The 27,453-nt window shown below is 38.6% G+C and overlaps 1 protein-coding gene across 1 annotated transcript; it reads right to left on the reverse strand.

The window, feature by feature from the left end:
- Positions 1-1,031: 1,031 nt before the first annotated feature.
- Positions 1,032-26,374, reverse strand: CTH (cystathionine gamma-lyase). Its single transcript, XM_037042513.1, has 12 exons — positions 26,011-26,374; positions 23,203-23,284; positions 20,580-20,675; positions 16,222-16,331; positions 13,859-13,990; positions 10,494-10,551; positions 9,965-10,042; positions 8,703-8,855; positions 6,641-6,762; positions 5,247-5,299; positions 1,855-1,993; positions 1,032-1,573 (listed from the first exon to the last, which is right to left on the reverse strand). Exons 1-12 carry the CDS (start codon positions 26,176-26,178, stop codon positions 1,553-1,555), a joined length of 1,212 nt encoding a protein of 403 aa, XP_036898408.1. The 5' UTR covers positions 26,179-26,374; the 3' UTR covers positions 1,032-1,552.
- Positions 26,375-27,453: the final 1,079 nt, after the last annotated feature.

Genomic DNA, 27,453 nt, shown 5'->3' on the forward strand with positions numbered 1-27,453 from the left:
AGTCATCTGATAGTTTCAAACGGAAATTTTAGTCTCTCATCCATCAACAGATATTACCATTTCTATAATTCCTTATGTTCCGCGCTTGCCTTTGAGTCTCTGCCAAAACACAAGTAACAGTAGCTGAGTCCCTTACAAGCTCAGAATAAATGCCTCTGCTTCTCTCATTTGGCTGGTCTTTGTTTATTTCCACAGCCCTAAGGTCCATAGATGGCAAGAAATCAGGCCCACCAGAAACCATTGTGAGATATGATCTGCTTCAAACGCTGCTACCTACAGACAGAATTTCCACACTCCACAGATATAATTCAGAGTGTGGGCAAAACACATAATTCAGCGTGTGCATTAGTATGAATTCCCCTCTTATGCAGCACTATTATTAATCAAGTTCAATATGCTCTTTTTAAAACTGGAACAAATAGTAATAGCAAACAAATAACTGAAAGCTTTTAGTATAAAACAACTTTTAAAATGGAATTATTTGACCTATGAGTTATTGACAATAATTTGCTATGCACTTAAATTATAAGATTCTCTATTAAGAATTTATTTAGCCTCACATCTACTTCACAAAAAAGCCTAAAAGGCATTCTCTCTACAAAAGTGGATTTTGACCTACTATGTATAGAATTTACAGCTATATTTGCAAACACTTTTTGAGTATAATAGTTATACAACTGAATTTGTAAAAATTAACTTAGGGTAGGGGTGGCTGAGGCCTCTGAGAACTGAGAATTAAAAAGGCCCTAGTCCTGATTCTTATGAATCAGTGGATTGGCCATCACCCCACAAACTGAAAGGTAGCCAGTTCAAATCCCAGTCAAGGTACATGCTGGGTTACAGGCCAGGCCCCCTGCTTTAGATGTGCAAGAAGCCACCAGCCACCAATAAATAGACTGCTGTTTCCCTCCTTTCCCCTATGTCTAAAAATAAATAAATAAAATCTTTGAAAGGGCCCAGGAATACAATTAATTTGCATGATGTAGAAATATCACAATAGAATGCATTTAATAATTATAATTATTTTTAAAAATAGTGCACACAACCTTAAATCTGTAGAATTTCACAATAAACTTTACAAGCATTTGATTTTTGGCTTATCACAATTAGGAGCAAACCACTGCTTGAAGAGCCATCTTCAACAATGTGAAAAATCACACTTGATTTAAAAACATTCATTTAATAATTTAAATTCTTGAGAAAACACCAAAAGTGAATTATCACCATACTGTAAACATGATCAATACAAATCTTAAGCTATGAGAAAAAAAGAGCACAATCCCCAAAAGCAACCCAAATTTTACCTCCTTAAGAGGCAAATGGGTACCAAAATTAACAAAAAGATACTAACAGAATTCACTTGTCAATGACAATAAGAGGAAACTGTTTTCAACAGGGATGATCCCTGGAGGATTATAGCTGTGAAAGGTAATGAGGTGCCTTAAAATTTTCACTTGAAAATTCTGCAGAAGTTCATTCATGGTCCCTTGAATTATCCAGATTTGATGATCTCTCAGGAAGCAACTTCTCACAGCAGTTCAACGTGCTAGGCTCAATGTGCATTGGAAGGGTGCTGTAATGACAGTGCACAAGGAAAGTAGGTTATTAAACATGCTGGCAATAACTTCACCTCCTCTCTAAGGACTCTTTCCTGAATACTATCACCTTTTAAATCTGGACTTCGACCGAGTTCCCTGCATATTTATACACCGTGTTTATTGTAGGAAGAGAAGAGAATACTTTTAAGCATTCATTGCAAACCCTCTCTTTATAAATACAGTGATCCCTACCCCCAAGTGTAATTACATACCCTCACACACATGCACCCACAAACACTAAAGTACTAAAACTTACTGCTGCCTTCAAAGCTTGATCTATATCTTCCAATAGGTCTTCTTTGTCCTCCAAGCCCACAGAGAGTCGAACCAGCGTGTCACTAATCCCAAGGATATCTCTGTGGCTCTTAGGCACTGATGCATGGGTCATAATTGCCCTGGAAGGAAGAGTGAGCAAATTTTTGATCACTATATTCTATCAGTGGAGGCATAGTCTTGTCTCCTAAGTTGCAGTTATCTTTAAATTTTTTCTACTTTAAGTATCAAATTTTTCATGTGCCTATAATTTTCCACAGACAAAAATAAGAAATTGTTAATATTATCTTTTCTAGTCATTATTTTAACTGAAATCCAAGATCTTTTATCATTTTTATACCATCAGTAAGGTACACTCAGTCCACTGAAGGTGCCAGCCAGGTACCCCATGCAGGAGGAAAAGACAGCCCATTGGGTGTGCATGTTAACACATTACCTGAATGAAGCCTTGGTCAGAAATCATATACCCTATGACCAACCAGCTGGACTTACCAGGGACCTCTTAGGCCAAAAGCTGGCCAGAATTAATTTTCTCTGAATCAATGGATCAATCCAGAATTGGGCCTTCTGAGGCACATATGGAAAAGGCAACCCAAGGTCACTAGTAACAGCTAGTGTGCGTTAGGAATTCTGGCACATGACCCAGGTGTTAAGGTAGAGCCCCTACCATGGGTCAGGCACAATGGAACTGGGAAACCAAGAAGAATGAGACATTTCCTTTACCTTAGATGACAAAGCAAGAGCTAAAGACTATGATAATTCACAAAACAGAATAGTTAACAGCAAATGCCAAATCCATATGACAACAAGGACTGTCAGAGTTCAGAGGAGGGAGAAATCTCTGTGGGCTGAGTTGTCACAGAGAAGCTCACAGTCTTTCTGAGCCCTGACACATGCATCACCTCCAACACTCAGCCCGTCCCTGCACGCTGTCAGCAAAATCAACACCTAAGCTGCTTTCTCCCATCTCACTTCAGACCCATGGAAAGAAAATCTCAGTCACGGTCAAAATAAATGGATTTATTTGATCACTCTAATGAAGTTTTAGCACAAACATCCTCCTTAAAAGGTTCAGCCTTTTCAGGCTCTTAATCCCTTTAAAATAAGCACACACAGGTAGAAACAACTTAGGCCCGAGACCACATGACTTGGATACGAACCTCAGCCCCTCCACATACTGGCTATGTGGACTTGTAAAACTTACCCTGTCCATGACAGTAGACTTCCTCCTCCGGCACAACAGTAGCTATCACTTATTGTGTGTTTAATGTGAGACAGGTACTCTAGGCCATTTATGTGCATTAATTCACTTTTAATGGATGAATATTGTATATAATATCTATCTCAAAAGTTTGTCATAGTCATTAATAAAAGGAACATATAACAAGCACTTGCAAGTACTTGGAATGTACTAATGTAGGAGGTGGCTAATAAAAAATAATCCATAATGGTAGTCAACATTTTATTGGGCACTTAATATGAGTCAAGGCACTAGCTTAGGAATTACTTTTCTTCATGTTGTCACAACAACCCTAAGAGCTGGGCCCAGTATTATCCACATTTTACAATTGAGAAAACTGAGGTTGAGAGAAGGTAGGTAAATTTTCTAAGGTCACAAAATTAATACATGTTTTCAGGCTGGGAGACCAGCCCAGTGCACAGTGGCTCTGCTTCCTCCCTCCCTTACGGCAACGCTACACTAGCTGCAGCCAAGTCAGGAGACACAGAAGGAGGGCGATAGAACAGACAAGCTCTGACCTAAATTCATTTGTCTACCGGCATCGGGGTTATGGCCTCGCTGGAGCTCCTGAGGACCAAGCAACTTTAAACCAAATCCCTAAACAAATCTGGGAAGGTTTATTTTAAAAACTGGCCTTAAAGTAACACACAGTTCATTACTATGAAAAATAATGCAATTTCCTATGCTGAGTGTGCCCTCTTGTGCACCCAGACTTGCTAGCAGGCATTTCCTTGAAAGACAAACAAAACCCATCAAAGTTATCTTAGTTACTTGAATCATTATTTGGTTATCATATTTTTTTTAACTTTGTGAAGTTTCCCAACTCTCCCCAGAAGTGGTAAACTACTGTGAGATTGCAGAAAATGTGCCTAAATTTTGGTAATCCCTCTATACAATGCTTCCAGAACACAGTTATTCCAGAAAATGTTTATAGAAATGAAAATACAAAAACATACCATGTGCATTTAGTGCAGTTAGAGATTATTAGGTGGCCTGACTGGTGTGGCTCAGGGGGGTAAGCACTGGTGCACAAACTGAAAAGTCACTGGTTCAATCCCTGCACAAGCCCAGGTTGCAGGCCAGGTCCCTAGTGGGGGCATGTGAGAGGCAACCAATCGATATTTCTCTCACACACAGCTGTTTCCCTTCCTCTCTTTCCCTCTCTTCCCCTCTCTCTAAAAATAAATAAACAAAATCCTTTAAAAAATGATTAGGTAATGCTGTTGACTGACCCCCTGCAATAATTATAATGTATGGTCACAGTAACATATAATGAAGCCGAGACATAATTCAGGAATGCTTGAAGGGACAAGTACTCAATATATAATAATCACTAGTTTAATTAAACACATTTTACAGATTAAAAAAACTGAAGTTCAAGTTTAAGTAGTTGATAGAACAGACCTCAAATCCAGATCCAGGCTGCTTTTGGCTCCCCTCACTGCAAAGCCTCAAGAGTGAAGCTGTTAACATGTTCCCATGTGACATTTGAGTAATCATCGGCAAAACTTTCTGAATATATTTCCTTGTCAGTAAAATAATGGGCTGTACTGCCTAATCTTAGGCTGCTTCATATTCTCATATCCTCTGGTGCTTTAATAAAACTAAATTAACAGACTGGGTCAGATGGTGAAGGTCCAGGAGTAAGAAGTGGATTTTGGGTTTACCTTGCAAACATGGAGCCACTTGAGGTTGAACAGAAAAAAAACATATGTGGTGCTATCTGACAATCAAGGCATAGAGGTGTTTCATCAGAGACACATTCCTCGTTTGCCAGGGAGCCTGGAAATCAGCCCTTCCAGCAGTCTCCAACCTCCCTTCCAGGGCGGAATGCGATGAAACAAGGAGCCCTGGGCCAAAGACCAGAAAGCCCACCAGACAACTACCGCTGGAATCTCCTTCAGACAGAACAGGGGTAGAAGCAAAGTTTGGGAGGACACTGATCAGCAGCCTCCTTCAGATTTCATCGGTGTCTCCATTCTGTGGAGGTAGAATCTGTCCTCATCAGATAGTACCCCACTGTCCTGATCATTAAGTATCTTGAACTACTTCTGGTATTATCATACTCCTTTTCCAAATGATCATTAAAGCTCACATCAAAGTTAAAATAGGAAGAGAAAGAAAAATATACTTACGGAAGCTCAGCAAGACTCTCATATCCACCCAAGCTCTCAGCCAGGGTAAATAACTATGGCAAAGAAAATATTAATTTAGATTTTCTACTAAAATAAAAATGCAAAAAACTAAAAATAAATGTTTTTCACAAAATGGCCCTGGAACAGAGGGTGGAACATAGCGATTATGAAGAAACTGTAAATTCGGCAAGAAAGAGAAAAAATGAGAATAAAATCCATAACAATTTCATTAATTAGACATACCATGTGTAAACTTTTAAAACATTAAAAAATCATAAAGGCAAATCTCCTATACCTTCCTAATTTGGCCCTATAATCAAGTGATCCTGAATATGAGTTCTAAAACTTCAGAATTGCTACATTTGAGACCTACCTCTGTGGTTACCCTTTAAGTAGAAATATTTGAGTGTCTAAACACTTACTCATTGGTATGTACCATTTATTAAGTTAATATATCCATTTAACTCCCCCCCGGAATAGAAGAAAAAAAGAACTCAGTTTTTGTATTTAGTGTTAGAGTATTGTAGAGTTCTATAACTATTTCAAAATTTCTCTCACAGTCATATTCAATTAAATATACACTACCATCTTTCTGATTTTAGAAGTAAACAAATTTTAGACATCAGTAGGGCTTTGACTCACCTGGTAGCATCCTATTCTTTAGACCCAGAGTACTTAACACTCCAAGTTCACTGCATGAGGTCAGTGCAACCTCAGCACATGGTGTCATAGCCCTCTCTCTCCCTCAGGGCCCCTGAGAACATCCTGCCACTGTGAAATTTAGACGCACACCTCCCTTCCCTCACCCCAGGCAGATGCAGCCTGGGAGGCAAAGCCATTCTTAGGCTAGATTTCAGCATAGACAAGTGCATTAAACACACTACTTTGAGGTCTCATATAATATTTCCTTTGGAAAGGGGGTTTACTTTTGAATAAATTTGAAACCAATGCAATAGAACATTGCATCTCTCTCACATTGATAGCCATATCTGGAGAGTTAAATAAGTTAACATATTCAGGTATCTGCTGCCATACCAAAGTCGTTTTCTAACCCAATTCATGTCATGATGGAGAGATTGGTGGGTGTGACCTGCAGGTTCCAAGCCATTAATTTAGAGATAATGAACTGCTATGTCTTTCCTCAACAATTTAAAAACCAATTGGTTGTTACAGAAGAGTCATGGAAATCTGAAGTATAGCACAGGAAATATAGTCAATAATATTCCAATTACTATGTACGGTGTCAGATGGGTGAGAGATTAATTGGTTTGATCACTTAGTAGGTTATGTAATATCTAATCACTGGGGTGTGCCCCAGAAACTAATATACTAATGCATGTCAACTGTAATTCGTAAGTAAAAATGACTTTAAATGGAAAAAGAAGAAAGTTTACCTTCAGGTTTTTGAGAAAAGTCTCGGCATGCTGAAGAGCACCCTTAATGTAAAAGGTGACCATCCCGGGGCACCCAGTGCACTGACGCAGGGCCAGCTCATACTGCGGGTGAGAGGGCAGCCCTGTGATAAAGCCTCATTTTAGAATCAAACATGTAATTTCAGAACACGGGGAAAAACCACTGCTGGCTTAAGTAAACCACAAATAAGCCTAACGATGAACTTTGCATGATGGTCACTGCCAGCTGCCAGCTCTGGCTCCTGTCTCCCCTCTCTAGCTTCCTCGGGACCCGTCTTTCCCACGCCCTCCACGCTCTGGCCACCCCAGCCTCCTTTACACCAGCCGTACCAAATGCTTGTTCCTCTCAGGACCTTTTCTCCTGCTGTTCCATAACCCAGAACATTCTCCACACTGACTGCCCTGCCCTTTGTCAAGTATATCCTTCTGCTTGTCTTCCTTAGTGTCCGTCATATTCACCAGCCTAGTTCCATGAGAAATCAATGGTTTGTTGATCACTGGATTCCAGTGACTAGTACAAAGCTTGATCCACAGCTGGCAATTAGAATTTAACAAATGAATCTGAAACAGCTTGTCCAAGCCTTGTAAACAAGTGTTACCTATTCTTCAGGTCACAGCCCCAAACGTTCTTCCCTTCCTTCACTCAAAGTATACACTTCTTTAGCTACAGTACATAGAGGGTATGTAATCTCCTGTGTACAGGGGGAGGCAAAAGAAGGTTCACAGTTGTTCACATGGAAAATAATACAATAATTAATAAATAATAAGAATAAATTGCTTCATGTAAAACTACATGAAACTCACTGCTATAAAACTACTTTTGCCCTGTCCCATATTTCTGTCTTGGCTTATTCCAATTATTTGAAGGTAGGGATCAGGTTTGTTTCTCCTGTATACCCAAGATTATGTGGCTAGATACCTAAAAGATATTAAAGTAACTATTTACTTTAGACCACCACAGTTTAAAAGACTGGTAAAACAAATTCGAACAGTAACATGTAAGTCTGGTAATTCCACATGAGTGTTTCTAAAGGTTGTGAGATGTGAAGGAATTCAAAAAGGAAGTAAGAGAGCTTTGGGGGAATTTTGGAACTAAGTGTCAAGTCACAAATTGAGATGTATCATGTTCCAACCTAAGTCAAATAAAAGAGCTAACATAGCCCTGGCTGGTGTAGCTCAGTGGATTGAGCACGGTCCTATGAACAAAAAGATCGAGGTTCGATTCCCCATCAGGGCACATGCCTGGGTTGCAGGCCAGTTCCCAGCAGGCCCCAGTTCCCAGCAGGCCCCAGTTCCCAGCAGGGGATGCATGAGAAGCATCCATACACTGATATTTTTCTCCCTCTCTCCTTCCCTTCCCTTCTAAAGACAAATAAATAATTTTTTTTTTTAAAAAGAGCTAATGTAGAATAGTAGACTAGCAAGGTTATATGCAAATCAACTGGAAACTACAATGTTGCAATCTTGAAATAGGTACAAGAAACCGGCAAGCTAAAGACCATCACAGGAATATCTGATGTAGCGATTTCCAACCAGTGTTGCTGCAAGAATTTTTTAAACATGCTTTACCCATACCTGATTATTTAGTAAGAGGCACTGACCTCTTTTTTCCCTTAGATTGTCAAATAAAAAATGACAACAGCCAACACAACAATAGTGACCCAATGTGAATGAATCAAAATTGTACCTATTTTTTGTCAGATTGGCAAAAGATATATTTTTTTGGTGTGCTGCACAATTTTAGTAATCGTTTATCTGTGCCATGAGATGAAACAGGTTGAAAATTGCTAACCTAATGCGTAAGACTAATTTCTTAACATCCGAGCATCCACTACCCTATAGGCAGTACAAGGCCAGAGACCAGGTATACCCTCTTCACCACCAGGCCCATCACAGAGCCTGGCACACGGCAGTGTGCCACCATTAGTGAAGGGCATAAAAACATACGAGGCACCTAACTCGCAAATAAATGTTATAGACACGGGATGCTCAGGATAATCCTTACAATCCCAAGAATATGTGCTTAGAAATCAGATTAACATACCAGGATAAATAACCTTTTCCACCAGAGGATTTGATTCCAGAAACTGGGCAACTGCCATTCCATTTTCAAAATGTTTCTGCATTCGGACTTGTAGAGTCTTCAGGCCTCGAATGCAGAGGTAACAGTCAAAAGGAGAGGGGACTGCTCCAAGAGCTGAAAAATAAACATATCCTGGGTTAGTGTGAAGGTAAGAACCCACACATTTCTCCGACCCCTCTTTTTCATTATAGTGTCTCGGAGAAGCCAGCTACAAAACCCAATCCAGGAGTTTTCCTTTTGGGGGGCGGGGAGGGATTGGGGATGGGGGGAGGGATTAATATAGTAAATCAGAAGCATGAAAGTGAAGGATAAAATATGCTGAGAAATGGGCTTTAAAATGAGGGGGAAAATGACTATCTTGAACCTATGTATCAATAGAGCAACTTTTCAGAGGTGAACATAAATAGTCCTTTCTATGAAATAAGATGACACCCTGCACATAGCTGAAAATTGTATTTCTTTGAAAAAGTATTACGATATAGAGGGAAAAAGCCGCTCAGCTCCTCCAATTACTGAACGTTCTACTGACCTTGCATTTAGCTTCCGTCTAAAGCAGCCTGTGACCTTACGTGCTGCCAGGACATGGGGCACACTCCTACTTTTTCATAATGCATGAAATCCACCAAGCATTAGGTTTGGTTTTCCCTCCTTTGTCATTTTAATACTGATTTCTTAGAAGGGCATTTGTATCCCTAATTATGTTTGTATCTTATGTGTCTGTCAAACTGCAATAATTGATCAAAGTCTCTCTAAATAACTCTTATCTATACTGAAATAACTAAAAAATCTAAACAGGAAGTGATGCACAGACATCTGTTGAAAAGTACAAGTTTATATCTCAAGTGCTATTGAATATTCAATACAATTCCAGATATAAAAATATAGTATAAGAAAACCATTATGTCAAATGTTTGGGTGGTTTTTTTTTTAAAGAAAATATCCTCATTAAGTCTTGAAACTAAAAATTCACTTGGGCTGTACATTATAATCAAAATTAACATGGATTTGAAAAATAACAACTCATCCTGTGTGTCATGTTGTAAAGTCCTGTAATGATTTAGCCATATCCTTATAACCCAATTTTCCCACTAATTTTTTACCTCTATTTGTCATTTCTTTCCAAATTAGTAGAATGCTATCCTTTCACAATATTTAGTGGAAACACAAATATTAAATATAGCCCCTTTGAGAGCATAAAATAATCCAGACCTTTTAATACTTACAATTTTGCAAGAATCGAAGCCTGTCATGGAGGCTTTCAGAATTAACAGACACTAAACCCATTACAACATCGCTGTGGCCTAAAACAAAACAAAAACTGTTCAAAACAATGCATGTTTTTTCACCAATTTATAATTTCTAAAATATGACTTTCACTTGAAAAGACTCTGAGGAAAAAAACCCTATAGAGTAAGTTTAAATAAACTTTATACAATTTGACAATAGCAAAAGTTATACTTGAAATGATAAACTAAAAATCATATAAAAAGTAAATATTTTTTAAGCTGTAAGCAGGATAAAAGCATAATCTCTTAGAGTAAGTTTGAATCTTCTGCTTATAAATCATGAGCACACTTTCGTTTGCCATAAATAAAATCTCATATTTAATCAAAGTATAATTTTTTACTTTCTAGAAGGGTCACAGAGAAAACCTGAATAATAATAGAAGAAAAAGATCAAAATGCAAGCCCTCTGCTGCTTTCATCCAGCCGTGGAAGAGAACATTCGAAGTACAGATTCTGCATATCTTACCATTCATGTATTTTGTTGCTGAATACATACACATATCAGCTCCCAGAGCCAAAGGTCGCTGAAAAGAACAAATGTTTTTATTTTAAATAAGAAGTCACTTGAAAATATGCTTCATTACTCGCCTATTTGCTATTACGACTACCATTCTTATTCTAATTTTTAAAAAATATGTACACCTTAAAATGTTCCAGGATCTCTGATATAATCATTCCCTTTCTACCCTCCCCCAAATAAAAATATAAAGTATCGGACCCAACAGCCAATCCAATGGCACAAATTTTTTAGGAATAGCAGATAAACTCAGGTCAGCAGGTCTTCTGAAACTGTTTCTTTAGAGAGTTGCTGACTGCCCCTAAATTTATTACCTACAGCAGAAATGTTGGCATTCTTATGATTCAGTCCTGCAGATTAACCCTTTAGTCTTAATGTCTTTGCTGCAATCACCTTATCACTAAACAATATACTATCAACATCTTTCCATTTATATTTTCTTTAAAATAAGTGATGGAGTCAAACTAGATGATGTCTAAGGTCCCTTCCGGGACAAATATTCTGTAAACTCTATGGTCGAAAGAACTAACCTCTGCTGATCTCATTATGTGCCAAGAACCATGTAAAATGTTTTGCGTAAGCCAGTGAAGCACTGTGCAAAATGCAGGGTCCAGCAGAAGTAATGGTTGCCTGAGCGTGGCTGGTAGGGCACACGAATGTCTCACATGAGATGGACAACAATTTGAACATTTCACCTAAAATGTCATATGGTGTGCTTGAGTGTGATATTGTTCTGTTACAGGATTACATGCTTATGATTTTGTAATAAAAGATTTTGTATCCCTGGCTGGTGTGGGTCAGTGGATTGAGTGCCAGCCTGGGAACCGAGAAGTTGCCGGTTCGATTCCCAGTGGATGCCTGGACTGCGGGCCAAGTCCCCAGTTGGGGGCAGGTGAGAGGCAACCGATAGATGGAGCTCTCTCATATCAATGTTTCTCTACCTTTCTTTCTTCCTCCCTCCCCCTATTTTTCAAAATAAATAAATAAATTTTTTAAAAGGTTTTGTAATAAAAAAGAAGCATTACTTGTATCAGATCCTGTATTTCATCTAACTCAATGAAATCAGTACTTTTATGACTCTATAGAGATGAAGAAAAGGAACAAAGACAAACAAAACAGATTACTCAGAGCTAGAACTCACACCGAAATTACCTGAATCCAGAGGCCCTACTCTGAAACTTTACGCTTGAAACTCTGCCCATTTTGCCTTTGTGACACCCATAGGAGATCCAGAAGACAAAAGTCAGGCAAGAAAGAGAATATACCCAGTTTTAATGAAGATAAAACAGTGAGAGGACCATTTCAAAAGATGTACTTTGTGGAATCTTTTGCCTAGAAACAATGTGTTTGCCTAGAAACAATGTGACTCTGATTACTTCAACTGGAATAAATCCAGACTGCAATAAAGCAAACTGTCATCTCTGTCATGAGCAATGTGATGGGGGCTTCAGGAAGGTAGAAAAACTGGACCTATTTAATAATAGTAATAGGAGAAAAAGGGCCAAGCCTGATGAGTAACAAGCTATAACAATTCATGGCATCTCTTACAGGACTCTGTATCTCAGCCTTTTCAATCCTATGCTGTATCAACTGGCCTACAGTCAGTGGTACATGGGCTAAGAAACTGAGACAAAGAATCTAAGAATGAACATCACCTGTGACAAACAGCTAATGCCAGGAGATCTTCACTCAGAAACAGGCTACCTTATCAGGTTTCTGCTACAAGATCATACACGAAGCAGCTCAAGATACAGTCAATTCTATTGCAGTGGCCCACAACCACAGATTCAACCCAACATGGATGGAAAATGTTTGGGAAAAAAGTTGAACTGTTGCTGACAGGTACTATGTAGTTAGGCCTGAATTGGTTGCATTTGTACTGAACATGTACAGACTTTTTTTCTTGCCAATATTCACTAAACAATACAGTATAACAACTACTTACATGGCATTTTCATTGTATTAGGTATTTTAAATGACTTAGAGATGAATTAAAGTATACAAGAGGAAGCGCATAAGTTATATACAAATATGGATTTTGGTGTCCATAGGGGTCCTTGAAACCAATCCCCAACCACATATATCATGAAGATAAGTAGCCCATGAAGCTATCTGAATGCAATTTACCCAGGAAGAGTATTTTAGGGAAGGAGAATAAAGCATGGTAATGCCTTCTGAATAAAACGAAGGCAGGTGAAGAACAGGCTTATAAATTGCAGCCAGTAAGTAACCCAAAGGCAGAAGCCTGAGTGGACTTCACGCACTGGAAACGCCACGAGGGAAATGTAAACAACTGAGCTTGTAAACACGGGCCTAACTGAAGAGCTGAAGAAAATGAACCCAGGTTTCAGGAACTCTGTAATAAAGGTGAACTACAGGAAGTTTAATAAGAAGGACCACAACGTACATACAGGCAGGAAGGAAAGAGCAGGGAGAAGGTAACTCCTAATGAGGAAAGGAAACAAAGTTAGGGTGCACAGAGGAAAGAGAAGGAAACTGAGGAGGGGGTGGGACAGACAACAATTCAGTTACAGAGATCCCAAGACTATCTACAAAAAGCAGCAAAATAGAACAGAAAGGAAGAAGAATCTGGAAAAAATAGGAGGAAAAAAATGAAAGAAATGAAAAATAAATGGGAAGCTTTGGGAGTGGGGATAGATGTATGTAGAGGCATAGTCGGAAAAAGAAAAGATAGTTTAAAAGGAGCACTCTAAATACCTATAGCTACAATGTGAAACACACGGTAGAAATTCGTAATACAAATAAGGCAAAGGGCTATGCAAAGGTCATGCATAATCCATAGGTGCTGAGGGAAGAGAAACTTAGAAAGAAGGGAGAGAAATGAAGAAGTAATATGTGTGACATACACTGAGATGTCACTGAGTACAGACTCTCTTTTCCTTTCATTTGGAAGGTTGGTCAGATAAGACCATATCAGGGATGACTGAAAAAATAATATTACCAACTTGTAACCAGCACATAAACAATCAAGTCTCTACATGTGCAAAGCACTGACAGATACAATCACAAAATAAGGCCACATCTTTGGAGAGTTCACACATCGTAAGAAAGCCTAAAAGCTTTAATTAAGACAACATTTAAAACACACAAAGTCCCACACAAGATATTAAGCTAAGGAAAAGAAGGACCTGTTCACATTAAAATCACTTTCACACTCATAATATCTAATCATAGTTATTGAGTAGAATTAGAATTAGAATTGGGTCTTTTCTCCCATTGGTCAATATCTCTTTAACCCAATTACAGTTGTCTGCGTAGTCCACCAATCATCCAACAATTTTATTTGCATTTACCTGGAAATATGCTGACATAAAAGTGTTGTCCACAACCAAAATAACGTCTCCATGCTTATGGACAATATGTGCACAGGCTTCAATGTCAATTATCTTCAAGTTAGGGTTTGTGGGGGTTTCAACCCAAACAAGCTAAAATAATTCAGTAAATGACAAGAGTTTATGAAAAACACTGTACAAACATACATCCCATACCTTGTAACTGTCTGAGAGGCTACATCAGGAGAGCCTGGATGATGAAGTTGAAAGGTTCCAAGCTGAATCTGAGCCCCCATAAGTTTCTGAGAGGTCACAGCTAAGTAACTTGCCCTCTATAGTCCTCAAACTCTTGGTCTGTACAATGGGGTTGGTAATATTTACCTGAGAGAGCTGTTGTAAGGATCAAATGAGATAACATGCATAAAAGCAGAAGAGTATGCAGATCAATAACAAAAGAGGATGTCTTCCAAAGACATAATTCAGTGTGTGCAAATTTTATTGTCAAAGAAAACATGTATTGTTTAAGGTATTTTTATTACCTAGAATCTTTTAAAAGAACATTACCCTCTATGATGCCAAAAATATCCTTAATATTAACTTAAATAATGCCAGATGCACTAGAAATTATAAAATGAGTGCCCAGGACTTGAAGAACTTGGGTTTTCGAGTAAAGGAGAAAAGTAACACATACACAACACAAAACCTGGCTACAGCTCACTTAAGAAAGAGAGAATATCGCATATCTCTATACTGCAAACTCCAGCACAATTCAGGCACACAGTGGATGCTGGATAGCTATTGAAAAAGAAAAAAGAAGTCTATGTGTTAAGCAAGGTGGCACTTATTGAATGAATGACATTATCTATTGGTTTCTTAAGAGTTAATATTTCTTTTTTTATTACATATAAATGGGCAAAAACTCTAGGGATTTACTGTGGAAAAAATAAGGTAGTTAAAGTAATATATATTGTAAAAGAATTGAATTATTAAAGAATCTATAAAAATTATTTCTGGGCCAATATTTATTATTCCCACTCATTATTAAACATAATAATAAATAATAATAATTAGCCCTGATTGGTGTGGCTCAGTTGGTTGGGTGTCAGCCTGCAAATCAAAAGGTCACCAGTTCAATTCCTGGTCAGGGTACATGCCTGGGTTGCAGGCCAAGTACCTGGTTGGGGGTGGTGAAAGACAACCCACTGATGTTCCTCTCATATATCAATGTTTCTCTCTCCCTCTTTCTCCCTCCCTTCCCCTCTCTTTAACAATAAATAAAATCTTTAAAAGTAATAATAACAACTAAAATAAAAATAAGCAAATGAGTACAAAGTAGATTCACACACAAGAAATCTACTTTTTCAAGGGGAAAAATATTAATTCAAGTTGCTAAAGAGACACTACATAAAGTTCTGTTGACAAGAATTAATATGCTATTTGCTTTCCTTCCTTAGAAAGACACACCAACTATTTTAACAAGTATCTTTTCTTCCAAGAAAGATTAAAAAAAAAAGTCCCTTTGAAAATAAACCTTATTCATTCAAAGTTCACCCTGGTGTTAATCTTTAACATATTTGTGTGAAAAGAACTTTCAATTTTTAGCAGTCGCTGCAATATAATCTTGAGTACAATTCAAAGCTTTTAATCATTAGCAAAAAGTTGGAAAGGGCTGACTTACAAAAGAACTGGTCCTTCTTTCACCCACGCAGAATTTAAATGAGGTCCCAAGAAAGAATACCACATATGCCATTCACTAAGGCACAAAACACCTTCCGGTGGCATACAAGCTTCCCAAGGATGGAGGCTAAAGATTGCTAGTGGCCCATTCTTTACTTCTATTATTTTGCTGAAGTATCCCAAAGAAGCCTTAAAAAGCCACTATACTTAGGGTTCAGGGGGCTTGGCAAGCTTCCTTTTCTGTAACCCAATTTCTGTGATGACTTCTGTTACCAATACTAGCTTGGTAATGCAGTTAAGAATTGTGTGCTGCAAAGAAATTTTTTTAACAGTTATCACTTAGTACAGGGAACTGTACTAAGCATTTCATATGCTTCATCTCATTTAATTCACACAACCACCTTTCTGTAGAGCAGGTACAATTACCCCCATTTTGTAAACGAAGAAATTGAGACTTTGTTTAAATTCTTTGCCAGTAATCACATACCAACTACAATGCAGAATTAGACTTTGAAACCCACTCTGAAATTTATGCACCTGATCGTTATGCTGTAATACTAAGGAGACACCAGACCTATTTTATTCCTGTTGATGGTTCCCAATGGCTTCTAATAAAATTTGTTATTCAAAAAATTATGTCCCCTGTGTAACAGAAATGATGAAAACAAAGCACCACAGGGAAAAAGACAAAACTGAAAACTGAGTACCTTGGTTTTTGGTGTAATGGCTTCCTCTAGTAGTTTGATTTCAGAACAATCAACAAAAGAAATCTTTAATCCAAATTCAGATGCTACCTTATTGAAGTACCTGTTTGTACCTGAGGCAGAAGAGAATCAGATGAAATAAAAAGGACACTGTGTTAAGAATATTCATTCCTTATAATCATTAAGAATGTTAGTGAGCCCTGGTTGGTGTGGCTCAGGGGACTGAGTGCCAGCCTGCAAACTGAAAGGTTGCTGGTTTGATTCCCAGTCAGGGCACATGCCTGAGTTGTGGGCCAGATTCCCAGTTAGGCATATGCGAAAGACAATGGATCCACGTTTCCCTCACATATCACTGACGTTTCTCTGCTCTCTCCCTCCATTACCCTCTCTCTAAAAATAAATAAAAAAAATAATTTTCAAAAAAAAGAACTGTAATGATTATACCTTATAAATAAAATCACCTTAAAAATATAAGGAAGTGTCAATGGCCAAGAAAAATACAACTAAGAGCAATTCTACTTTGCTTAAATAGTTTGGCTATTATATATTATTGTAAAAAATATAAGGCTTGGCTTTTTTTTTTTTAAGTTCAATAGTCAAATAAAACAGCCCTGGCTGGTGTAACTCAGTGGACTGAGCGCGGGCCTGCGAACCAAAGGATCGCGGTTTGATTCCCAGTCAGGGCACATGCCTGGGTTGCAGGTCAGTTCCCAGCACGGGATGCATGAGAAGCAACCATACATTGATATTTCTCTCCCTCTCTCTTTAACTTCCCTTCTAAAGATAAATAAATAAAATCTAAAATAAATAAATTACTTAATTAATAATTTTTTTAAAAGAGTCAAATAAAACATACTTGATATCTACAGCAAGTGGCATAAAGCAGAAAATGTTTCTCAAACACACACAATCTCTACTCTTCAAATATTAAGGGACATGCTCCACAATACATCAGTATCTTTTTTAACAATTTCTTCCTAGTACTCAAATCTAAAATAAATGAACCAAGGTCAATGAATTGTTCAAAATGAATTTTAATCTGATTATACTTTGATAATAGAAAAAAACTGTTTATTATTCTTTGTACTTTCTCAATATTTGTGTTACATGGTTCTGAAAGCTTTAATAGAAAAATGATGTAAATCAAACTAGAGGTTATAGTGAAAGAGAATAATTAATTCATCTCAGTATAATTTCTTTTATGGAATTTGATTTTTATGTGTGCAAAATTTAAAGGGAAATCTGCTATTATTAATAGTTAAGCAAGAACAAATACTCTGAACTTTTACACTGAATTTCTGATGTTATATAGAGACTGAACTTAAATAACACAAGATTAAAAACTAGTATAAATAACTGTTGCAAATCAACAGCAAGTTTCAAGATTTTGTGCTGTTTTCGCCATGAGGTTTTTATAATGCATTATAAAAGTAACAAAAGGTTTAAGATTTTATCGTTTTAATTCAACAAACTATAATAGAGACCTAAGATAAAATATACAGCCACTTGTAATTTCTGATCTGTGAGCCCCTGACAGATTTAAGTCTTTTTCAAATAGGATAATAATATTCTACAAATCACATTTTAATTATCTGGAAGCATTAGGAATATACACATAAATTTGCAAAAGAAAGGTTGCTATTGTTTTAAACACAAAAATGAGTCTTGCTTAAAGGTAAAGCAATCTATCTTCTTTACCTACCTGCTCGCCATTTTAATGAGCAATTAAACTTCTTAGAATGAAAGTTCTTACAGGAACTAGTATAAAGGACACATGGACAACAACTAAGGGGGGTGGAAATGGGAGGGAGGTGGGGAGCACTGGGGGGGGTGGGCTAGGATGGGAGTAAAAGACAGAAAACTGTACTTGAACAATAATTTTTTTTAAAAAAAGAAAGTTCTTAAATTTGGATCAATTGACCCACTTCAAGGAGTTGGCCCCTTGACATCCAACGTGACATCCATCTCACGTGGGATGTCATCTTAAATAAACTTTTTCGAGGAAGGGGTACATAACTTTCAAAAGATTTGCAAAACATTCCCTAAAACCAAAAGGGGGAAAGGGGAAAGGGATGGGTAGAGTTAAGCCATTTTGAGAGTGACCTGGGTTGCAACAGTTAATCTCCAATGCTGGTAAAAAATTTAAATTAGACTTCCAGCCAAGATGGACGTGTAGGTGGAAACACTGTGCCTCTTCGCACAACCAAGTTTAAAGACAACAAAGTTTTAGTAACAAAAACGCAACCAAAACACAGAAAATTGAACTATACAGAAGTCCGACAGTAACGAACCATTCAGCCAGACCAGTAAGAGTGGTGGAGTCAGTGGCTGGCGGAACGGGTTCGTGCAGGAAAAAGTGGCCAGAGCAACCCGGGTGCACAGGCGGCCGTTGGCAGATCCCAGGCATGTGGTGGCAATGGGCCGACCCCGTGAGTGCATAAGGCAGTAGGCTGACTGCAGTCACACTTTCGCACATAGATAAACCAGGCAAAGGAGCGAGCAGTGAAACTGACTGCACAAGCTAGGGCCCCAGCGAAAGGAATTAAAGCCTAAAAGCACCAATTGGAAAAACTTTCAGGGTCGAGAGGCCGGGAGAAGCTCCCAGGCTCACAGAGAGTTTGTTGGAGACCCACAGGGTCCTGGAGGGTGCACAGGCCCACACACCCGGGAGCCAGCCCCAGGGGAGCCCAGTTTGCTTGGGGGAAACAGCAGAGGGGACCGAAATCTGAGTGAGAGTGGAACAAACACCATTGCCCCTCTCTGACTCTGCCCTCACATACAGCGTCACAACCCAGTGACTGGGTCGCCCTGCCCTAGTGAACACCTAAGGCTCCACCCCTCATATGTAACAGGCATGAAAAGACCAAAACATTATGGCTCAAGCAGAACAGCTCAAAGCCCCAGAGCCAATACTTCTAAGTGACCAAGAGACAGACAACCTATCGGATACAGAGTTCAAAATACTGGTGATCAGGATGCTCACAGAACTGGTTGATTTTAGTCACATATTAGATGAAAAAATAAAGGCTACACTAAGTGAAATAAAGCAAAATGCACAGGGAACCAATAGTGATGGAAAGGAAACTGGGACTCAAATCAAGGGAGTGGACCAGAAGGAAGAAAAAAAATGACCAACCAGAAAAGAATGAAGAAACAAGAATTCAAAAAAATGAGGAGAGGCTTAGGAACCTCCAGGACATCTTTAAATGTTCCAACATCCGAATTATAGGGGTACTAGAAGGGGAAAAGGAACAGCAACAAGTAGAAAACTTATTTGAATAAATAATAAAGGAGAACTTCCCCAGTCTGGCAAAGGAAATAGACTTCCAGGAAATCCAGGAAGCTCAGAGAGTCCCAAAGAAGTTGGACCCAAGAAAGAACACACCAAGGCACATCATAATTAAATTAGCCAAGATTAAAATGAAAGAGAGAATCCTAGAAGCAGCAAGAGACAAAAGGACAGTTACCTACAAAGGAGTACCCATCAGACTGTCAGCGGATTTCTAAAGAGACCTTACAGGCAAGAAGGGGCTGGAAAGAAGTATTCCAAGTCATGAAATCCAAAGACCTACAGCCAAGATTGCTTTATCCAGCAAAACTTTCATTTAGAATGGAAGGACAGATAAAGTGCTTCTCAGATAAGGTCAAGTTCAAGGAGTTCATCTTCACCAAGCCCTTATTATATGAAATGCTAAAGGGACTTATCTAAGAAAAAGAAGATAAAAAATATGAACAGTGAAAGGACAGCAAACTCAACAGTTATTAACCACACCTAAAACAAAAGTAAACCAAGAGGACAGCTAGATTAGGAACAGAACCATAGAAATGGAGATCACATGGAGGGTTAGCAACAGGGGAGTAGGAGGAGAAGGGAGGAGAGAATAAGTAGCATAGACAGTAGATAGAAAATAGACAGTGGGGAGGGCAAGAATAGTACAGGAAATATAGAATCTAAAGAACTTGTGACACATGGACATAAACTAAAGGGGGGGAATGGGACAACTGTAATGGCATAATCAATAAAATATATTTTAAAAATTGAAATTATACTAGAACATTCTCCCTTCAAACAGTCTTCCCTAGAGCAGAATATGTCTAAAAGTTGATCAAGCCCTACATCCTCATTCCAACAGCTTAAATAAAATTATTATTACTCAGTCTCTCTTGTAAGCTGTTCCACAGCATGGACCTAAGCATTGACGCTCCTTTTTGACCAGGTCTGAGACAGCTGGGAAACATTATATAGTTTCAAAAGATAATAAATAATCAATAATCTGGGCAACATTGTTAATATAATTAAGGACCCACTTTATTATCTTTAAATATCAGTTGACACAACACAAATTTGAGAGGTCACCTACCTCCGTATACATCATCCATACATATAATTTCGTCTCCTGCTTTTAAGAGATGGGTAATAGTCACAGTGGCTGCTAAACCCGAAGCAAAGGCCAAACCTAAAATAAAATCCAAGTTAGAGCACACCAAAAGGTCAGGCCAATAAGTAACAAACACCGACAGTATTCACTTGCATTACTTTATGTCCCTCTCTCTGCTAATAGGACAGTCATCACAGTCATTCACCAGAAGTCCCCTGATGAATACCATTGCAAAGCCCCTTTTCCACTTCTAAGACAAAATATCTATATAATTATACATATATATAATTATACATATATATATAATTATATAATCTATATAATTGTATAATTATAATTATATAATTATAATTATATATATAATCTTGCTTTGGTTAAAACATTTCTCTGAAACACTTTAAGTAAATAATTTTTTAAATGAAATTCTGAGATAACCCCTGGCCAGTGTAGCTCAGTGGATTGATTGAGCATGGGCCTGTGAAGCAAAGGGTCGCTGGTATGATTCCCATTTGGGGTACATGCCTGGGTTGCAGGCCATGTCCCCAGTAGGGGACATATGAGAGGCAACCACACATTGATGTTTCTCTTCTGTTCTTTCTTCTTCCCTTCCCCTCTCTCTAAAAATAAATTTAAAAAAATATTTTTAAAGATTCTGAGATAAAAGACCAATTGCCATTTAAATTGCAGTTTAAACATATCAGGCTCTAAAGAAATTTCAAACTTGAGGAATAGAGCTAAGATATGGTTCATCAACAATATAGATATATAACTGAGCAAATCATTTAACAGAACTCAAAATCAGACCCGAGGTATATCTGATAAATTTAATCAATTTTATTTTTAATTTTTAATGTAGAATCTTTTTAAACAAATGTGATTTCATGTTGAAAAAACATAATAAAAATAAATAATAAAAAATAGCTGGCATTGTGCACATTAAACGCTGTAAAAAATATCGATAGAACACCTTGATATTAAAAAATCGCCTGTGATGGGCCTAGCTGGTGTGGCTCAGTGGATTGAGCACCAGCCTATGAACCAAAGGGTTGCTGGTTCTTTTCCCAGTCAGGGCACATGTCTGGGTTGTAGGCCAGGTCCCCAGTAGGGTGCACTAGATGCAACCACACATCGATGTTTCTCTCCTTCTCTCCCACCCCTCCCTTCTGTCTAAAAATAAATAAATAAAATATTGAAGAAACAAATAAAAATCCCCCGTGACTGGCAGAAGGGATAATTTAATTAACTTGAAAAATAAAATTATTGTGAAAGCTCAGAAAATTTTAGGTTAGAATTGCAGTCTTGTACTATGCAGATCTATGGTCCAATAAATAATTGACATAATAAGGCTAGATTTCAAAACCCAGGTGAAAATAACCATGTTTTCTGAATTTCACTCAAAAAAAGTGTCTGACACGTGAACACTTAGTCTTCATATNGTGATGGGCCTAGCTGGTGTGGCTCAGTGGATTGAGCACCAGCCTATGAACCAAAGGGTTGCTGGTTCTTTTCCCAGTCAGGGCACATGTCTGGGTTGTAGGCCAGGTCCCCAGTAGGGTGCACTAGATGCAACCACACATCGATGTTTCTCTCCTTCTCTCCCACCCCTCCCTTCTGTCTAAAAATAAATAAATAAAATATTGAAGAAACAAATAAAAATCCCCCGTGACTGGCAGAAGGGATAATTTAATTAATTTGAAAAATAAAATTATTGTGAAAGCTCAGAAAATTTTAGGTTAGAATTGCAGTCTTGTACTATGCAGATCTATGGTCCAATAAATAATTGACATAAAAGGCTAGATTTCAAAACCCAGGTGAAAATAACCATGTTTTCTGGATCTCACTCAAAAAAAGTGTCTGACACGTGAACACTTAGTCTTCATACCCACTGCAGAAAGCAGTGTTCCCCACACAGCACTGAATTTCTGCAGTTTTGTGTTTAACCTCATCCAAGGGAAAACTAACCCCCTTCCCAAAATCCCAAACCCAATAACTTGCATTATTAATATTTCTAATTCCTACACTCTTTGCTGTGAGGAAACTCCTAAGACTCTTATTTTTCTATTCACTATTTTGGCTCATTTAGTATTACTTATATATAAAACATACAAAATGATTTAATAGCAATCCACTCCCTTATAAAAAAAAATACAAGATTCAAGGATTAACCCCTAACCTCTCAAAGCACACTATCAATGGCACCTGCCTAGTATGAATGTATCTTGCTGCCATTCTTAGGCACAGATACTCAGGTAAATGAACCAGAATATAAGAAAGCTTATGTTCTCTTAAGTAGTGTTGTAAAACTTAGTTAATTTTTATCTGTTGATACTGACAGCTTCAGATAAGAATAACTTCATGAATATCAAATGGAAAATTCTGCCATTTTGCCTCTATCCATATTTATTTTTACCGAATAATTATACATGTGCCTGGTTTAGCAGCTGCGGGACCTTGGGCAAATAATTCAGTGTTTTAATAAAATAGCAGTTTTGAACTATCTCATCCTTTTTCCATTCCAGTACTACATTCTGTGCTTCTGGGATTTTATCCATACATATAAGAATAGATTCCAGGCTTCACAAACTTTGAATAGGAAATCACTTACTGTACTTCGCCCCGTCCAGTGCCGCCACAGCTTTTTCCAAGCAATTCCTGGTGGGGTTTCCAGAACGGCTGTATTCAAAACCCTGAAGAAAAGAAGTCAGAATTCATTGTAAGAAATTTAAGTTTACTGTCAGGGTCATAACAGAGACTACTCCACAACTATGGGTTCATTCTACCAAAATAAATGTTTATTATTTATTTATGACATGCCTTGCCATTAAAAGCATAACAGTGCAGTGGTGTGGAGAGGCTCTGAAGTCAGCCAAACTGAATTAGAATTCTTTATCTGTCACTTAGGAGCCACAAGCCAAAAGGTAAGTTACTTAACATCTCCCAGAGTCAAACTCAATATCTGTATATGGGAATAAAATACCTTACCACTAGCATTATTATGGCATTACCTTCTTACCCATTAACCTGGGGACATCAAGAAAAGGGACTCATCTGAGACAAGAGTTAAGCTAATTCTAACCTGTACTTCATTTCCTAAGAAGTGATGCAAGTTCTGTTTAGTTTCCAACGAAGCTATGAATGGATTCTACAAATGCTCAAGGATCAGATTATTCTCCACAGAAGTGACTTGAAAAACAGAGTCATTCTTGGCAAAGCAGCTCTACACGTTACTATTTAAAATTTTGCATTGTTCATTTACTTGTGTGGCACCATGCTGACTGTGTTCATCCAGTCATTTATTTAATCCTCGTGATCTGTATTGAGGAAAGTAAAGAAAGATCTTACAGAGAGTGTCACAGCCAGAACTCAAACCCAGAATTTGTACATTGAGGAAAAATCTTATCATTTTCTGCCCTCCAGTCCTCACCTCCAGCCTCCCCCCACAATTGCCCTGCCTACTACGGCACATAACAAACACAACCATGCTTTACACCTTCATTTCCTAATCAGGAGTTCCCAGAATATATTTGTTTTGTTGTTTGGTACATTTGTTTGTTTGTTTTTGACAAACTGAGTAGATGTATTTTATAGGGCTCCAGATAGTCTCATCTCTCCACACCATCATCTACCTGATGTGACCTGCAGTTGTACTCACCAGATAGGGGGGGAAAAAAACCTGTCTGAATTCATGTGACTACTGCCACAGAAAGGTACCCCATGCTTCTGCAAATAGTCACTGTAGAGATTTAACTTTGTTGCAGGGGGTGGGAGGGCGGCAGGGGGGCCAGGGGAGAAGTATATTTTAGAAGCATATTCCTAACCTCTAAACCGCTGACCCCTTCAATAACTTTCCAAATGGAACTGGAGAATTAGATGCTTCTCATTCAGCTCCTCAAATTCTCTTTAGTGCTCTTATTTTGTAACGGTATCAAGAGGAGTTTATGGGTTTTAACATCCCTGCTGGCTTTCTGAAAACATTGATTCACACCACAGCTACGTGGTTAAATTTGGCGATGAAGCTCCAGCAGCCACACATTCACAGAACCCTGCACCAGGAACAAGCCACATGCTTGGAAGACAGGGTGTGTGTACACGTCCCAACTTCAAAATACAGTAGCCAGAAGCATCCTAAAACAATTGTAGAAATGCCCTTAGAACTCTACCTGGCAAAACAAAGGGTTAAGTCTAAAAGAATTTTCTTCAACTTAATATAACATACACACAAAAGAGGTTTTTAAAGTTTAATCAAGGTTTAGGACCTACAAATTTCATTTAACTAACTTTTTTCTGAACCTCAGAAACTTTTAATACTCCAAGATCTATCAAGCATGCTATACAAATGGGAAAAGGTACATGATTAACAAAGAGGGCTCTCTCATAAACCTTACAGGTCATTTATCTATCACTCTGGGTCAGTTTCTTTTCTATAAAAAGTGCATTAATACCTGTCCTACCTCTAACCGGGTTGTTTTGAGGATCAAATGAAAAAATTGTAAATGTGAACACTATGCAATACCAAACTACTGAGCACTTATAATGCACCATGCAGTTAACATACACATCAACAACTTACGTGGTAGGTACTGTTACTAACCCCATTTACACAGAATCGACCTGAGGCTTGAATAGGTTAAGTAACTTTGCTCAAGGTCACCCAGCTCAGAAGAGGTCGTGTCAGAATTCAAACCTAGTGCAGGGTTGACTATATGATCGGTGCTTTTAATCACTAAGCCACACTGCTTAAATGATTTAGATTATTGTTAGCATTATTGAGTAAAGCACAATGTAGAAAGCAGGGTTCCAGAACAGGGCTGGAATTCCAGTTCCACCACTTATTAGCCCTGTGGCCTTGGGCTACTTGTATTTAAATCTCAAGTGTTTTCATAAGAAAAATGAAAACCTAGTTCAAACTAGGGCTGTGGTCAGGATTATCTGAGACAACACATGTAAGACACATGATATAGCACAGGTAAGTATGTACTTAGCACATAGCAAGTACTCAGCAACTATTAATAATTGAATACAGCTTTGGGAATGATCTTGATTCTGAGTTATGGAACCCTTAATTTTTATCTGACTCACTGTATTTTCATCAGTTATTGCTAAAAGTAATCAAGGAAATTATGACCCTCAGTTATGAACTGCAAATTTGCCAGAATCACATGAATTTCAGTCCAAATCTAGATGGCAAGTTGGACAGATTGTTCCTTCTAGTCTTGCTTATCAAAAGAAATATGATCACTGGACCATGCAATAAAAAGCTTTATTGCAAGGAGGATTACAGGTGTAGCAAAAATCCTTCCGGGTGCCTTCCCGATGTGTTTGCCATTTTATAAATTACTTGGGTGCCTTTTCAATTTGGAAACCATCTCTTTTCCCGCCCAACTCTGGACCGCCCCAGAGAGTCCCAGCTCACCGAGTGCTTGCCGGGAGCCCCTTGTTTGAACGTGGTGGACAAGCAGACGGGGGTCACCACAGCTCGGGAGCTCCATTGCTCTGGTTCCTGGCCCGCATGGATGGCCTGCGTGGCGAAATGTTGGAAGCTAGGCAGGAAACCGTGAGGGGAGACGTCTTTTTTCTGCATGCTAAGCTGCGAAGGAAGAAGAGAGGAAGAGAACGAGAATAATAAAACTAGGAAACTTGGTGCGTGAGGGCTCGAAAGAGACTCAGAAGAAACAGGCGGAAGACTGCAAAAGGAACGCGGGCTACGGGACAGGAGCAGACAACAGCCGGACGCTGAGACTCAGGCTGAGACTTGAGCGGGAGGGACGAGATCCTCTCGGGGCGGAGCCAGCACGACCCAATGAGTGAAAAGTCTGCCGCGGTGCCCGCTTCTCATAGGCTGAAAGTGGAGGCGTTGCTCGGAGCATCCCCGGATCCGCCCTTCCTGGTGTAGATCGTTGTTCCCTGCGGGAGGCCACGTTCCCACGTGGTTTGTCCCTGCAGGTGAGATTCAGAAGTCCGTGCCCTGGGGAAGTGGCCTTGCTTGTTCCTCTGAACCCCACAGACGTTTTTGTGACGTCAGACCAGAGGTTCCCGGAAAACGTAGAGAAAAGCTGGCTTAATGTTGAAACCCAGTAATCTGCATATAGGCCACACAAATAGCCTCCTCTCACTGCAACCTTTGCCCTTGATCTCGCCATCACGCAACCCCCTAGCCCCAGCACCCTTTGTCCTTAGGGTGATGCTGATGGACGCCAGCATTGTAGTGGGGATTGTTTACAGAAACCGTGGCCAAATCTGTCAAGTTTGTAGCTTGGATTTTCTCTAGCTAAAGGCCTTTCAAGGTACACCGTAAATTCCGTAATGACCCACCCAGTACTTGCCCATCCAATACTTGCCATGATTGAAACAAACGAAAGAGTCTCCAAGCACACTTCTAACAGCCTCCTAACAGCTATTCAAACTTGACCCTTTTTTCAAGCATTGTTATCTTCTTTTGAAGTACCCAGAAAAACTCCCCGGTGAAAAAGTCTGGCTTCTAAAAACTTATTGGAGCCTCAAATCCTTATCAAAAATCGCTTTCAAAGACACAATTGACTTGTAGGAAAAAGGAAACAGTCCCTTGTAACTATGTTCACTCACCTGCAGCCAGAGCCCTGCTCTCACAGGATTGCTTTTTAAAACATACAACAAAAATCTCCTTGTTCCCTAGACAATACAGACTTGACCTATTTACTATTGCGAATATTTTCTAAAACTAGGGAATTCAGGAATATTTCTCTTGCTGCAAAGCCTTTGCTAAAGGTCCAAAATTTTGTTAAACTAATTAAGAAAAAAGAGAAGAAAAAATAAATAGTTCTTAAATTTTTACAGGAGGGACTGAAGTAATTTACTTTTCAAATTAGCTTCAAGAGCA

The sequence above is a fragment of the Sturnira hondurensis genome, unplaced genomic scaffold (assembly GCF_014824575.4).
Source record: "Sturnira hondurensis isolate 20B ecotype Veracruz unplaced genomic scaffold, ASM1482457v3 Scaffold0000648, whole genome shotgun sequence".
In the NCBI taxonomy this organism is placed as follows: Eukaryota; Metazoa; Chordata; class Mammalia; order Chiroptera; family Phyllostomidae; genus Sturnira; species Sturnira hondurensis.

What these genes read in the sequence shown, in the direction of transcription:
- CTH (XM_037042513.1), bottom strand. Translation starts at nt 26,178, where the DNA reads ATGCAGAAAAAAGACGTCTCCCCTCACGGTTTCCTGCCTAGCTTCCAA. An exon ending in CCATTACACCAAAAACCAAG is followed by an intron (nt 13,991 to 16,221) that starts GTACTCAGTTTT and finishes GAATTATTTTAG; the next exon opens with CTTGTTTGGGTTGAAACCCC. An exon ending in GGAAAAGGTTATTTATCCTG is followed by an intron (nt 6,763 to 8,702) that starts GTATGTTAATCT and finishes GCTTTATCACAG; the next exon opens with GGCTGCCCTCTCACCCGCAG.